The following is a 16,690-nucleotide window of genomic DNA, read 5'->3' on the forward strand; positions in this document are numbered from 1 at the left end:
TTTATTTGTTTTCGTTATAGTACAATTGAAAGAGGAAACCAGATGTTTATTTCACATTCCAAGTACAAACGGGTAGCCCTTTTTCGTGTGTTGTACAGAATATAGGCCTATAGGTTTAGTGATAAATCTATTAAAATGCTTATACAACCTGCAGTCATAATTAAATGTGCGTTTTACTATCAGTTAACGTTTCGTTATTTGATGATCGCTTATGGATGTTTTCATTGTCCCACGGTTTTTCAGGTTTTTGTCTGTAAAAATGATACTTGATCTTATAAATGGATCGTACAAGTGTCGTGAAGAATCGTACAACTGGCATGTAACAGTGTGCGTTGATATTTCCACGTTCGTTGAACCTATTGCAACTTTTTTCTTTAAAACGCTCAAATCATGTGATTGAAACCATAAGTGTGAACATTTAGGACGCTCTCTACGTAAATAGAACATATGGGTTCATATGCACTATCTAATAAAAATAGAAATTAAGAAATTATGGCTGCAAAGGTTTGCAGAAAACATTATTCTACAGACCATGCAGACTTTTTTTCTGTGCATAGACAATCTATTTCAGTGCATAGCTTGGCGTTTTTAATGCATGTGTGATTATTCGGTTGAAAGAATCGAATTCTATTTAATCCTCTGTTTAAAAAAATATTTAAAAAAAAAATTGGTGAGGAAGTATCCTCTACCTCTGGCATTCAGACGCGTCTTGGCATGCGCAGAAGGAGATGCGAGGGCGTTCCGCGTGCGGCGAGGGCTCTTCCCACTCCAGACTCTCTGGAGTCAGCTCGCTCCTCTTCCAGACGTTTTATGAACGCCACTCAACCAGAGAAAAAATACATAAAACCGCCTCAAGCAGACCGCCCTGGAAACATTCTCCTCGAGCCCTCGCTTCCAGCTCCAGCACAGCCTTGAGCTATTCTTGTTCGGGGACACACAGTTCTCATAGCTTGCCTCGCGTCTTTACATGGGCACGTTCAATATTTTTGGAACTAAAATAGTTACTGGAATAGGTGGGAAATCCGGATTACTCAAAGGGCAAAGCATACAACCACTTGCCCAAGTGCTACTTTCAAGTTCAAATGTGGCTTTGCCCATCTTTGCATATTCTGCAGTATCTGTAATCTAGTCCATGTAACCTTTTCGTCATTGTGAAATTGGGATTAAACGTTTCTGTAATTATAAATATATGGCAAATACATATTACAAAAGTAGATTGCATTTGCTTTATTGGACGATTTGGCCCTCAAGTCAAGTGGAATTATTCAGCTATGTTGTATGTCATGAACCTATTATTAATTTCTGAAATTCAAAAACAGTTGTAGGCTATCTAAAAATAGTAAATTGTATTTTAAAAGTAGAAGAATATATGGTCCTATAACAGGAAGAAATCAATCAGCTTGTCTGAACGAACAAACACACAGCAGAATCATCAGTATTTCCGAAGTTTAGGCTACTCACTGGCTATTTATAAAGAATAAAGTTTCATGTTCTGTTGTAATTAATTTTTTATATTCTATGATTCGTTTCTTTTGAGGTTCATTTATGCTTTCGTGGTTTTTCTAAATATGGGCATCGTGGTTACAGGCTCCGAATTCTTTGATTCTTATTGAAAAAGACATCTATTTTTATTCTGATTTGGGGAATCTCATTCTCGAACTCAAATACCATGATATAGCACATTTGTACCGTTCTGCTTCACTCCTTAAGTCAACATTCACAGCTGGTAGTAATTGAAATGCCAGGGCTTATTTGCAACCACACCACTCCAAATGACTGCTTCCGTTTGGATTCAAAGCTATATACATCTGCATGAATCAGGGGGTTCCTATTATTTCTAAAAATGTAATTTGAATTTTGATAAAGCTTTTTGTAAACTATAAGCAATGGTTTAAACGCTGGGTGGGCTGTCAGTAACGCAAAAGTTGATTTGCAAACATTTTGCTCGCTATTCTTTTGACCACAATTATATTATAGCTATAAGATTTAGGAGATATCAAATAACCGCATTCTGTAAATCATCATTGCGCATTCACATCCACACATGAAACGGGGGGAATATATATATTATATTAATAACCATTTAGCAATATTTCAACTTCAAATACTAAGAAAAGATAATGCAATGCTGTAAATAAAACATAAAATGCGGAAAAAAAACGCTGAAACGAAAAGTGAGCGAAAATGCGAATTTATAAGGTCAACATAAGGATCACAGGAACATCGTGACAGACTACAACACCTGCTAACGGTTCAGCATGCTGTATCATCAGAAAAACTCTTATTGATTCCCTGCCTATTCCCTTTTTCTTTTGTTCGACTGAAAAGATTCCCTCAGCGCAAGAAATTGCTCGTAATTGCGACAGACAGAGGGAAATGCGTGAGGATGCACAAAAACTAAATGGCTGCAATTATGATTCGATTTAATGAGCACCGATTAGAAAGGCTGGAGGCACCATGTGCGGTCAGAGACTCAAATCACAAAATATAGGCTAGACCTTCAACAGACAGGCTATCCAACAGATTATCATGATGATTAATAATAATAGCTAATAGGCTAATGTAACATAGGCTTCATCTTCATAATCTGACTTTCTATTTTTTTTTTGTGTAAAGGCTAGCCTATATTACACTAATGTGTTTCCATATGATTAAACGACACAATCTCATGAAAGTGCGTATCTACACTTAGGTTATTTCTCGTGCCATTTATACGCCAAAAGTGTTTTTTGCGTTTAATGAAACGCAATGCATATGCTACGCACTGAAAACCCTTTAGGATTAGGCTACGGGCCATAAAGTGCGTGGCTATATGCACGCAAAAACTATTTTTGGGTTATAAATGGCACGAGAAACAACATTTGTTGTAGGCTATAGATAGGCTATACGCACTTTCATTAAAGGCTGAAACTCCATCCGCGCTGTCGTTAGCCTAATTAAAATTTTAAAATAAAGACATCAATTACGACTAATCATTCCAGTTTACATCTGTTATCTACTGTAGTCCTAATAATATGTCTCTTGAAAATACATCATGGCCTACGTATTTTAATATAGGATACATTATTAAGGACACAAAAACTCATTACATCATGTAGCCTAAACTAACTTTTTTATGGGTGATTTCACTGCGCTTTTCTTTAGCCTAGATAGACCCATACGGACTGTTTCAAGCAAAAGCAGGAATCTTCCCAGATGGCACAGCAAACGAACCTACGGATTAACTGGTAAGGGTCACAATGTAATTAACTTTAATTGTACAGCTACTAAACAGATGTAGCCCAGAATGGAAGTCGGCTCGAGATTCGTGCTCACGTGAACGCACTTTCTGGTCATTTGACTTCCTTCATCCAAAGTGTTTTTGAAGAGATTTAATAGCTTAGGGCTACTTGTAAAATATTATTTATTTTATACCATCAAAATTGACTTAGATAGTTAGGCCTAATTGTAATAGGCCTACTGGACACACAGCTATTCTCACCGAGGATGCATGCGCACTTCTTCAGGCAGCAAAATTCAAACTCTGTCAAATGTCAGACAGCATAAGTAGTCTCCGAATGATGTCGTGAAGCAGATATGATTATAGGGTATTCTTGATAAGCTACACATGGCTCATACGGTAACCCATGGCCCATAAATATAATCACCACTCTAGAGATCCACAGCGCTAACTTCATTACTGCGGAGTAATATTATGATGTCGGAGAAACCCCGCCATAATAATAAGACATAATGACATTTCATTCCCTGTGCTTTCAAAGAGTTCTGTCAGAGATGACATCAGAAACCAAAGAGTTTGGAACAGTGAAGAGATTTTTGAAACTCATTACACAATAACATTAAGTAATTAAACCCATTAATTCAAGATGTAAAAACCCATTAATGGAGCTGCAGCTATTTCAATAAGACATTTGGTCAAGCTAAAAAAATAAGATAAAACATTGTGTACATGTTAAGAAACACATTTATTTAAATAACAGCTTGTTATTCTAAACACTTCCAGATAACACGTCACACTTCAAGATGTTCCATAATTCTTGGAATTCCAGTCAATCTTCATCTGGTAGTTTAGTCAGAATCTCTACACCATCGCAGGTGATGACAACCGTGTGTTCAAATTGTGCCGATCTGAGTATTAACACACAAGACAAGAGAACACACACACACACACACACACACACACACACACACACACACACACACACACACACACACACACACACACACACACACACACACACACACACACACACACACACGAACATGTTGAGAGATTCAGTTCCAATTTAGAGCAGGTTTAAAGACATAAAGCATTAAAATAAGTAAATATTAGGATAAAACAACTTAAAAATCAAGATATTTTTTAATTTACCCCCTCAACAACTTTTTTCCCCCCAACCTATTCTCACAGGAAAAGCGAACTATGTTACAAGGGGGCGATTTTGTGTTAATCTTACGATTATTAGAAAAATGTAAGCATTGTTCACCTCTAATCCAGCCTCTAAATATACCCGTCACTGGGGCGTAAGCAGAACGTAGGAAAATGAGATTGTACAAATTCATACTAAATAGCCACCAATTTGGCAAAATGTAAAATAGTTACGAATTGCCATGAGATTGTGGTGTTTTTTTGTGTGAAAAATTATAAAATGTAACCCGTCATAAATTTTTTTTTATAAAAAATAAAAAACTCAATGAGCATTTTTATACATTTTATGAATATATATTTTTCTAGCTATGCCAAGCTCTAAAATATTTTGTCAGATAGAAAAAAAAAAAAGAGTAAAAAAATATATATATATATTTTTAAATTTAGATTTAGATTTTTCCTTTTCCAGAAAATCGCAAACAACTGGAATTAGGTGGCCATGGAGTCCTAAAGGTTAATAACCACCGCCTTAGAAGTAGAATTAAAGGAAGAGATGTTAGTATCCATTTTCTTATAATGCATATTACGTCATACATATTATATTACTTAAAAATCAGAGCTCTAATCAACCACTGACCAAGTAGTAACACTCTGCTCTCACCTGCCAACAGGGCAATCAGCTCATTTGCAATTAACATTGGAGTGCTCTCCAGTGAAATATATGCCGTTAAAGGAAAGTTTATAGCAGAGCACTTAGCTCTCTGTGTGCTTCAAATTCTGAGGGTACTTAGTCTTTCTGAGCTAAATGTCAACAGCCAATAGAAACAAAGTTCTTGAAGATTCTCAGTAGAAATTGGCCACTTATTCTTGCATGAAGTAATGAATGATAAATGTAGGCTACATGTAAATGGCTGCATTGGGCGCTCATTAAAAAGGTGGTGAAAAAATTGAACCACACCTTTTGTCATCCACAGAAACAGCAGTCCACTTGTCACTCAGGATCCTGAATTCTGAGGATCCCTCCATAAGAATGGGTTCTGAAAAACAGGATATGATTGTTAAACTTCCTTAAATCCTACAAATTCATGTTTTCCATTGATGTGCTCAATAATTTTCAGTCGCTCTGTGATCTAAGACAATGATCAGTACACACACAGACCTATGGTGAAGGACATGCCCTCTTCCATCTGTAGATCATTGTCATTGGCTGTAAAAGAGAAAAATAGTATGAACCCTGGTGATAATAAGGGTAAAACACCTTTGCTGATCATGTCAATCCACTTCATCCATACAGTTACAATAATACAAAAACTAAATAGTTAAAAAAGTAAAGCTTAGATATATTAAAGGGTTTGTTCAACCAAAATGGAACATTTTGTCATCATTTACTACCTTCATATTAATCGAAACCTGCATGAACATAAAATACGATACTTTAGTTTACAAACACCGTGGACCTTACTTCCATTTTAAGGACGAGAAAAACAAGAAGAAAAAAAAAACCTGAGGAATTTTTCAAAATATCCAGTCATACAGGTTTGGAATCATATGAGGGTGAGTAAATAATAACAACATATTTTTGTAAACTATCCCTTTAAGCCAGCCAATGAAAGCTAATGAAGATTCTAATTAAGTACCATTAATGAATAATACGTTAAATAATTTGAACTCTTACCATGATGCCATATCTCTGGATGACCATGGAAATACGTTCCGATCCCATGACCGATAAAGTAGGGACACACGCGGAATCCATTTGAATTAGCTATATTGCTGTAATTCAAAAACAGAGATGATAAGGGAATACTATGATTTATGTTAAGCCAAGTTTATCTTGGTTGCTATATGATACATTGCTTGATTATTTTGCTCTTTTGGATAAAAGTTTCTACTAAACAATTAACAGGGTAGCTCATCCAAAAATGAAAATTCTTTCATCATTTAATCACCCTCAGACAACCACTATGATGCTTCAAAAAGTTCATAAAGAGATCGTAAAACTAATCCATATGAATTGAGCAGTTTATTAAACACAATCATTACTCTACACGATGAACAGGCTAAATTAGGCTTTTATACACATTCATCAACGCACACATCAATTATGATAAACTGAAGCTCAAGTATGTTCGCTTGATGTGCGAGAACCAATGAGGTTCATTCTCATGTGTCGCGCAGCACGTTTGAGTCTCTGCAAGAACCAATTAGGTTTGTTCTAGCACGTCAAGCAGGTTCGGTTGAACTTTCTTTTTATGGGTACTGATCAATGTTTATATGTGAATGTAAGCGTAAATTCAATCTGTTCATCATGTAAAGCAAGAGTCTCTTCAGAAAATATGGACTAAACCACTAAATTCATATGGATTAGTTTTACGATCTCTTTATGAACTTTTTGAAGCGCCTGTTGTGTAGCTGTCCATGGAGGGACTAAAAGCTCTCAGATTTCATGAAAAAACTTACGGGTTTGGAACGACACGAGGATGAGTAATTGATGACATTTTTTTCCATTTCATTTCCATTTTTTTCTAACCCTTCAAGTGTAAAAGTAAATTTACTCATCGGGTAAAAAAAAATGAGTCTACACCCAATTAGGGCTTTGCCTTCTACATGTCAAATTTAACCATGTTGCCTACATGTAAATAACATTTCAGAAAGCTTTTTACAGTGTCTGAAACGCACACTAGAAACATTCTAGCATAGTTGGTTTTTTATATTCAGGGAGGGGAAAGGTAGAGGACAAAGAAGGTGTATAACACAAAAAGAAAAAGACGAAAGAATAAAAGACAGAGACAAAGAAATGCAAAGAGACAGTTTGAGAGAGGATGCCAGGGTGCCAGCATGAAAAAAAATAAAAGGGAGAGAAGGAGTGAAAGAGAGGTCTAAGTGCTTTTTCCTGAGGAGAGGTAATTGTTCCCTCTGTGTGTATATAATAACAGTGTATGTCCCTGTAGAAGCTCAGAATCCTACGCAGAGAGAGAGAGAGAGAGAGAGAGAGAGAGAGAGAGAGAGAAAGAAAGAGAGAGAGAGAGAGAGAGAGAGAGAGAGAGAGAGAGAGAGAGAGAGAGAGAGAGAGAGAGAGAGAGAGAACAACAAAGCATTGCTTCCTCAGGCACAGAAGGAATATCTACTGCTACACTGCACAAAAATGCATGAAAAATCCTCACATTTAATCACCTAAATGTATTAATTTCAAGATACATTTAAAAACAGACATGTATGTCATGAATTTAAAGTAGAAATAATACAATATTCACAGTACACTTTTTTCAGGTACACATTTTGACCTTGAACCAATTTCAGCATCTCTACAATTGATATTTTGCAGATTTACGTCTTTGTATTAGAAGTGTAAAGTCAATAAGATGTTGTTAAAGATGTGTCTGTAATGTATGTGAGTGATTGAGAATGTCCTCTCTCTGTGAAAAGGCTCCTGCGGATCTTTTGGTGTCTCTGTGGGGAGCTGAATCCACCCTGGCAGAGTCTACGATTCTCAAAGACAGCAGGAGCAAGCCTGTAATTTACTTCGCTCTCTCTCTCACACACACACGGACACATGCACACATCCAGCAAGACAAACTAACCTGTAATTTACACCCCTTTGCAGGAAAAACCCCAATGCACTCTGGGTAATTGCTTGCTCGGAGCTCACTGAGAAATACATTAACTCTGTGCAGTCCTTCTTCAGACACTACAGTACACTATCAAATAAGGGCTTCATACCCTGACAAGGCAAGATTGCTGTCTTTTTTTCTACTTTTGTGCACAAGAGGGATAACAGAGAGGTTTAGGGGTTAGATGTGCTATTTTTAACAAGAAAAAAAAAGAGCAAGTGGGTGAATGTAATGAATAAAAGAACATTTCCCACAGACATCATTCTTGAAGGTGCTGGATGCTGTTAAGAATTCAACCGGCGATGCAAACTGGGATGAGTGTGGGAACGAACCTTATAGTGTTGCCAATGACGCACAGAGGTTGTCCTGGTCCGCAGGCGGCGATGGCCTGATCTCTGCACTGACGAGCCACATCCACTAACTTCCTCCCCTCTTCATTGACTGAGCCAATCAGAAATGACTCTGAGGTGTCACCGTGGTAACCTTCCAAATAAACCTACAGAATGCAAATCCAATATTTAATGATACTGAGATGCGTGAAATAGAACTTCATTGGAATCTAACAACACAATTTAAAGGGAGGACTCACTGTGACATCTATATTGATGATATCTCCATCCTCCAATGGCCGACTAGAAAATAAAACACAATATTGACTGTATATGGGTCAAAGACAGGACTGTTGTATTGAGATGTTCAAAAATACATTAAAGATGTAATTCATACATTCTTTTACAAGTATGTTTTTCATTTCTGAATTAAAATTAATTTTGAGCTTTTTTAGGGAATAACGTACAAAATGTCGGGGTGATACAACCGTCCTGACATCATTACGAAGAAAAAATCCTCAGTAAAAGAATTCTTGAAAACATCCCCTAAAGTATGAAGTATGTTAGCATAGTCTTTTATTATTTTTTTCCCCTAGCTTCAGAGCTTTGTAATATTTGAAAAACATTTATTCACAAAATCTAAGTTATGTGGTGCGACCAACATGCAGAAAAGTTTGAAGTGACCAACATGCAGAAAACAATTCAAGACTTTAACTGTGAACCATAGGCTGCATCATTTAAAGCACTCAGACTTCAAAGGCCTGGACCTTTTTGAAATTGATATTCAACAGTCTGAAAACAAAACAGGGTTCACAACCTGCCTAAATGTTTACCGTGGTCCATTTCTCTTACATAATAATACATAATGTAATCCTTTGTCACACCGCTGTGATGCAATCGGCCTACGAAGGATGCAGCCTCTGAATTGTGACACAGCTTTTATATCAAGGTAAATAAGTCAGATAATTTGATAACTTTTTATGACAAGGTAAAGTTAAATCAGATTGTCTCATTTTGCCCTATGACTCCCCAAAAAGTTTATTCTATAATAAAAAGTAAAATATGACTCTTCTACTTGAGTAAATAAATTCAAATAAATTCAAACTTTTGAATGTTTAAGAAGTTGGCACATCCTACACCTAGAGGGCCAATGTCCTGAAAAGTTTAGCTTCAAACTTTAAGGCTATAATGTTATCAAGCCACCAGTGATCCATGTTGACCATTGCACTTTCTCCAATAGTAGAGCTACGTATCTCTGCTACTAACTTTTGGACAGGTGATGGAGCAGGTTGTACCTAAACTCTTCAGGACATTGCCCCTCCAGGAGCAGGATTGAGTACTATGAGTACTATTGAGTGTTCTATGCCATTGACCCATATACTAAAAGACACATTTATAGACTTTCTGTCACAACAAAGCACTCACATTTAATAGCACTGAGTTACCTGTCTGGAATGCCATGGCATACTACATTGTTAACAGAGGTGCAGACTGACTTCGGAAACCCCCCATAATGTAAAGGAGAGGGGTAGGCATTGTGACGAACCGCTTCCTGATGGACTATAAAGTCTATTTCATCTGTCGTCATACCAACCTGGCAAACAAACAATATTGTGAGGTGTCTGCAAATAACAATTCAAGGACATGTCACATCAAGCTTATTCAGTGTTACAGTCTCAAATTTCAGATAAGTGTAGAGTATACCTTCAAACTCTTTCCTGCCAGCAGCAGTACGTGTCTGGCTAGTTGACATGCTCTTCTTAATCCCTGGACCTGCTCCTCATCTTTAATCTCTATGTAATCTGGCCACTCAGGCACTTTGCTGGATGACACATAGTCCGGCCTCTGAATGTGCTGAGAAAAGAGCGAGTTTTTTTCAAATTTAAAGTTGGCATCAAACGAAAGTTGCGATAGTCCTTTCTTCGCTATTAAGATGTATATATGAGTGAAACGGCTTCTCGAACAAGAAAAATATAGGGCGGGATTCGATTTTGTCCTTAAGGAATAGTTTGGATCATTGTGGTTTTCTATAGCTGTGATCTCATGAGAGTGACAGGTTGTCCCATCCTCGCGCCAGTAAACACTTCATCAGACAAGAGAAGAGCTGTCGTTGCAAGAAGGAGGGGAAATTATTTTGATTGAAGATTACAAATGAATTTTTAAAAAAAATAGCAATGTTAACAGATAAATAATTTATAATAAATTTTGTCAATTTTTATTTCATGGTGACTATAATCAACATTAAACTTTTAAACATTGTCAAAACCAACCACGTTCACAGAGATCCGCAAAAACAATTAAAATGCTGTATTATGCTGCCAGGCCAGTAGTTGGCCAGGTCACTTTGTAAAGAAAAACTACATGCCTATAGACTGAACATGTAATTCTATGCGCATGTTGTCACACTTTTCACAAATTTGTGTTTTTGTAGTTTACACCGAGACAATAACGGAATCGTTTTCAAAAACGTTCACGGTGAAACCAGTTTTCAAAAGTTTGTGTTTTCAGGCCCCCAAAACGCTGTAAATGGCCCCTTTTGATGATGCATTGATTACCTTGGGTACAGCATAAGAGGGGCGCACTATGGCAGGCCGGACCACTCTGGAACTTTTTGATTTCCTCCAGAAGCATCGGCGAGGTGGGCATTGGTTGGCATCAGATGAGCTCCTGTGGCAGATGGGCAGCTGTGCTACTCTCTGTAGCAGCCTTGAACCACCTATTCAGTCAAAAAGATGAACAAATGGTGTAATAGTGCACTACAAAGTGTACTTCTCTCTTTCGGCTATCAAGTATGGTTCCAAATTATAGTGAGTGTAAATGTTCAGTCCAAAGGGCAATTCAGACGATATACTGTATGGAACAAGACTGTATATCGATAATCTCTTCATAGGATTCATCCTATGTTTAAAAAAAAAACAGTTTAAAAGGTAAAACTGTTGGCATTTTTAACCAGTTAATTTCACCACATAAAGTACACCGGATGTGACCATTACAATGCCATTATTATGACTATAGGACAAATAACAGTTAGGAAAAGACACCTATTTAAATTAACGTGTGTTTGTGTATATACGTATATGTTCATTTAAATAGGTGTCTTTTCCTAACTGTTATTTTTCCTATAGTCATACAGTATATATATATAATGTAAATATTATATATATATATTTTAATATTATATTATTATATAATATTTTATATATATATATATGCAATTCACCATTTGTTCTGACTTTATAGCTCACAATTGCCAGTTTATATCACGCAACTAAGAAAAAAAGTCTTAATTGCGAGATGTAAACTCACATTTGCGAGAAAAAAGTAAGAATTGTGAGATTAAAAAGTCACAATTACTTCTTTTTTTTATTCTGTTGCGGAAATAAGCTTCCATAGTTTTTACATTGGAGTTCCATTTTTAACATATATTTATGGTTACCGATTTTAATGTTAAGTGTGATTAATCACGATTACTTACAGAAACCTGTGCAATTAATTCGTTTTTTTATTATTATTATTGATTCAAAGCACTAATTTAAATATAGAAAATTCACATTAATGAATTAAATTATATAGAATATATAACTCAAGTGTTGTCTGTGTTTGATGACACTACAGGGCATTTCAACCTAATTTTAAAATACATTTTGCCAAGTGAAAATAAGGTCAACAAATATTTCTAGCTTAAGACTCTGTGAATCATGTCCCAAACCCATTCCCTTTCTCAAAAAAATAACACAGCTGCAAAGTAAACAAATAGCCCAAACAATTACACCATGCAATTGAGGCCCTCATAATATGATGCTTAATTTTTAATCTGAACCACACATGAAAATAATTCACCACCATACATAATTCACCAACTCATACCAACAAGGACAGCAGAGGTTTGTCTACAGGAGAGAGAAAAAAGAAAGAACTTTTTTCCTGAAGACACTGTGGTCAAAAGCCAAAAATAAGTGCAGTTATACAGGGGTTGAGTTACAAAGATGAAAAAACCACTGATGAAGGGAGTAACTCAGAAGCAGCGAGGGATGGCTGGGGGGTTCAGAATAAAGGCAGTAGTGGGTAACCCAGGGTGGGGTAGCGGGTGTGTGTAGTGACAACAATTTGGGTGGCAGAGAGCAAAGGATGTGGCCAAGGATGTGGATTGCTCTGAATTCCATTTGTGTGTATGTGTGTGGTCGACATAAAACTTATTCTGGTGCTTTAGCTGTAATATATAATCCTTACTTCAGGACTGCAGTATATCAATGTCATCTGATTATCTTAATACCATTAATTGCTCTGTAATCCCAGAGGCGACCATTACCAATCCACATACTATCTATCCTATACAGTATGCTAGATTTGAATTAGCGTGCCTCAAAAAATTCTGGATGGTCTATTATAATTGTTCTGAATGACCTTGGCTAAAATTGGTGATGGTTAACTTCATAACTACAGACATGGTGGAAATGTGAGTAATCAATAGTTCTTTATTTGTTATTAAGAAAATAATTAATGTCAAATTTAATGATTAATGCTTTAAAAAAGACAAACTACTTTGTTTTTACCTATTGAACGGCAAAGCAGTTGCTCCAATTCATGCTTATTAATAATTATTGTCATGTCAACTGGATCATTTTATGTGTCTCTACGGTTTTCCTTATTGTGCCCTAAAAATTCTTAAGTAATAATCTTGAAAAAAATAAGTGTCAACACCATCGATTAAATAAATGGGACAATCTCATACAGAAATTTGAGGTGAATGTATTTGCTTCGTAATTATTTATTTTTTTGCTATTGATTGTATTACTGAAAAAGGTGAAGGTCAGATTCCTTTTCAGAAAACTGACTGTTGTAGGGGAGACCATGGATGGTTGTAACACGGGGTGAGTTAACACTGTTAGTTTAACCACTTAAACATTATAGGGATGAAATAAGTCATAACATTTCACTTTTGGGTTATAATTCATTTAAAAATGTAAAAGAAAAAAATGCCATGGCTGAAAAGACAACAAGAGTTGTAATGCTACTTTCCCTATTTACTTCTATTGGAGCCACAAAGACTCTGCCAAACCAGCAAACAATAAAGAGTTCCAAGACAGTGCCATGAGTCCAGCCTTTCCATAGTCTTGTCTTGGAACAGTACCGTTAAAGTAGTGCATGAATATGTAAGCAAATTGTTAAACTTATTTATTTTTAAATGTTAATTTACTTGGAGGAACCGAATATAAAAGTTGAAACCCCCATCTTGATCAACAACTAAACTAAACTGCCCACTATGGTGACTATAGTTTATAAAACAGCGCGGCTTTGGGTTTCATATTTATACGTAACTTATCCCATGTACACTGGCGATAAGCGATTAAAAAATAATAAGGCATGAGCGAAAACGGTCTCGTTTGATTCCTTACCGTCCGAATGAGTATTTATGTTCCACAATTTATACAGAAAAGTCGACCTCTACCTAAATGAACCAGTAAACCTACCTGTTCTATAATAGCATTGAGCGGCACAGGGCGCAGCCATGTTTTCCACTGAGCAGAGTCACGTGCTCTTCCAAACAAACAGTAGGGTGCGTGTTCACGTTAGATTATTTTGTATACAGAATATATTTATTAATTCAAAATCAACTGGTTATGTAAAACCCTATTGTGGAAGTGGAATTATTTTTTATTATAAAATCGGTGTCACTCATATTCCAGAATTTAGTAGACTACTAGGGGAAAATCCCTTCATTTAGCTATTGATTCTGATTTTTTAAGCCAGCTGCATCAATGTTATAGTACACAGACTCCTAGTGAGCATGCTTAACAAAAAGCACTTTGTATTAACTTGTTAAGCAGGCATATTTGCCTTATTTCCATACATAATAACGCTCAATTTGATCTGGAGGGCTTGTACATTGTGGCTATAGTGTGAAAAGAGTCAAGACAAAGGGGGTCTGATGCTCCAAGGCCCAGGGAACATAAATGAGGGGTGTGAGGTCAGAGCAGCTCTGCACCTGCTGGTGGCAAGACCACCAGACCTCAGACCTGCACTTGTGAGACAGAGCTGAAACAATAATGGACGTTTCTGGGATTCAGAAGACAGAAAGACATTTGTGATTGCATAATACCATGGTATTTTCTCTGCTGCATAGATGTTAAATATAAGGATTATCGCTCTGAATGCTTTACGATAATACCATACTGTAAGATCTGTCCTGTTTTTAAACTTAAATTGTTAAGAATGCATGAATAAAAATCTAGATTGAATCAAAAAGATCAGGGTTTTATCCACAGGGGCCGCAAGGGAGTGCTAGGGGGTCCTTGGGAAAGTTTAGAGAAAAACACTGAAAAAACTAAATCAATTAAACAATTAATACTAAACTAACCAAATACTAACTAAATTAGATTACAATATTGTAATTTAATTTAAATAGTAAATAACTAATTGTTTAAAATAATAAATGAATTAAATTTGATTTAAATAAATAATAAATAAATTAGATTAAAATTAAAATAATTAGTTTAATTTTAATAATTGAATTGGTTAAAAGAAATAAAAAAATGCTTTAAATAAATAATAAACATATAGTGTGTAAAAATGCCAAATAATATTTTACACATTTAAAATAATATTTTTTTCACAGTATTAAAGGTGCAATGTGTAAAAAAATTGAGTATCTATTAACAGAAATGCAATATGACATCCATAACTATGTTGTCAGTGGTGCACCTTTGGGCTCATGCGGACGCGTCGAGTTTAAACAAGGCTTTACGTTTTAACCAGCTAAGCCACAGTAACAGCTCATATTGAGCCAGCTAAACTTTTACTACCCTGTTAGAAAAAATATATAGTTGCATAGTTTCATGTGGTTCTTCTCCCTCGCTGTATTATGGGTTTGCTATGTGGGGAGAAATGTGCTGGTTACGTTTGTGAGACAATCAGCTGATTACTATTATTATATTATATATTAAGACCCTTGATCCTCACCTGACTATGGCTTTGTAAACTTTATCCATGATGTGGTTTATAATGGACTGTGGTACAGAAACAGTGACAATGTTACACACTCTTGGCTTACTCTGGCTATTATCTGCTGTCTCAGACGACGATATGTTTGTCCAGTTTCAGCCACCGTAGCTTCTTCGAAAGGGAGGGGTGAGCAGTGGGCTGAGCCCTCAGTGCAACTCGCAGCCGAACCGCTAGATGTCGCTAAAAATCACACACTGCACCTACCAATATGTCATTTTCGTTAACCTCATACAATAACAAAGGTGTAGATTAATGACGCAGTGAATAAGCGGAATCATGAAATTTGTCATCATGTCGACGGATCTAATAATGTTTATGGGAAAAAATGTTTATGGATGAGTGAATACATTCATGTTTTTTAACATGACTGTGGTATGAAGCAGGGCGCGATTGCTAATAAGAGACAGATATCAGCGCCACACGCGAGTCTCACAGTTATAAAGGAATGAGGCCATTTAATTCTACCGAACGTAACGTTAAGTGCTGAATTAATTTACTACTCGCACAGGTCAGTTTATGTAACAAATTAAAATTGTGAGGAAACGCAGCGCTGTTTCACTTGGTCTACACTATCACACTAAACAGCATTTGAGTGTGTTGAAAGTTATAATGTTATTATATGTCTTAGTTTGTTGGCTGTATGAGAAGCTAGATCAACATTAGAAAAACACACTGATCATATTCTAACATCATGTTGAGCTATATAACATTGATTTGTTTTATGTACATTTGCTCCCCTGTCTAATAAAGTACATGCTCGAACTGTGTCTCTGTCAAGTCCAAGTTAATCGCGAACGTGGAGCTCTCTGCATCTCGAAAAACGTCATGCTGATATTGATTCTCGTTTTATTTCTCCTTTTGTCCCAAAGTCTGCTTGCCATGGTCCATAATGTTTGAACGAAACAACAACAGCGTTTCGCTAAACGTTACACAGTTGTCCACGTCTGTCGCCATGGTTACTATGGCAGTACAAGGAAACCAGGGATAACACGGATATTGTCATTGACAGGTGACAAGTGAACATGGACGGGTACTATTTAAAATTGTGAATTTCTCTGAAATTAACAAATTCTTTGAAACGTTTAGGGTAATGTAAGTACACAATTGAAAGAAATATATAACACAGCGCAAGTGGTTTTTGGATACTTTGATACAAAATTCTTACATATTGTACCTTTAATATCCATATGAAAATATATAATAATATATATGCCTTTTAAACTTTAGGATGGGGGTCCCTCTAATGAGGATGATCATATTTGGTCAAAAGAATCAAAACCACAGACATATATTATGGGTAAATTCATAGTCCAGTAAAAATGTATTGATATCTGAAAAGTATTTAATTGCATGCATATTTTCTAGTGTTGTATGATTGC

The 16,690-nt window shown here is 36.1% G+C and overlaps 1 protein-coding gene across 1 annotated transcript; it reads right to left on the minus strand.

Annotated features, from left to right (window-relative positions):
- Positions 1-3,946: 3,946 nt before the first annotated feature.
- Positions 3,947-13,866, minus strand: metap1d (methionyl aminopeptidase type 1D (mitochondrial)). The gene is made up of 10 exons (XM_077246853.1): positions 13,781-13,866; positions 10,865-11,025; positions 10,014-10,163; positions 9,755-9,903; positions 8,570-8,612; positions 8,313-8,476; positions 6,045-6,142; positions 5,529-5,576; positions 5,328-5,406; positions 3,947-4,128 (listed from the first exon to the last, which is right to left on the minus strand). Exons 1-10 carry the CDS (start codon positions 13,818-13,820, stop codon positions 4,050-4,052), a joined length of 1,011 nt encoding a protein of 336 aa, XP_077102968.1. The 5' UTR covers positions 13,821-13,866; the 3' UTR covers positions 3,947-4,049.
- Between the last annotated feature and the right edge of the window lie 2,824 nt (positions 13,867-16,690).

Source organism: Siphateles boraxobius, unplaced genomic scaffold, assembly GCF_051911475.1.
Source record: "Siphateles boraxobius isolate OS27281-9 unplaced genomic scaffold, OSU_SipBor_1 29, whole genome shotgun sequence".
Classification (NCBI taxonomy): Eukaryota; Metazoa; Chordata; class Actinopteri; order Cypriniformes; family Leuciscidae; genus Siphateles; species Siphateles boraxobius.

Coding starts and splice junctions, on each gene's coding strand:
- metap1d (XM_077246853.1), bottom strand. CDS start 13,820: ATGGCTGCGCCCTGTGCCGCTCAATGCTATTATAGAACAG. Junction 10,164..10,864: donor CCTCTTATGCTGTACCCAAG/GTAATCAATGCA, acceptor CTCTTTTCTCAG/CACATTCAGAGGCCGGACTA. Junction 5,407..5,528: donor GGGCATGTCCTTCACCATAG/GTCTGTGTGTGT, acceptor CCTGTTTTTCAG/AACCCATTCTTATGGAGGGA.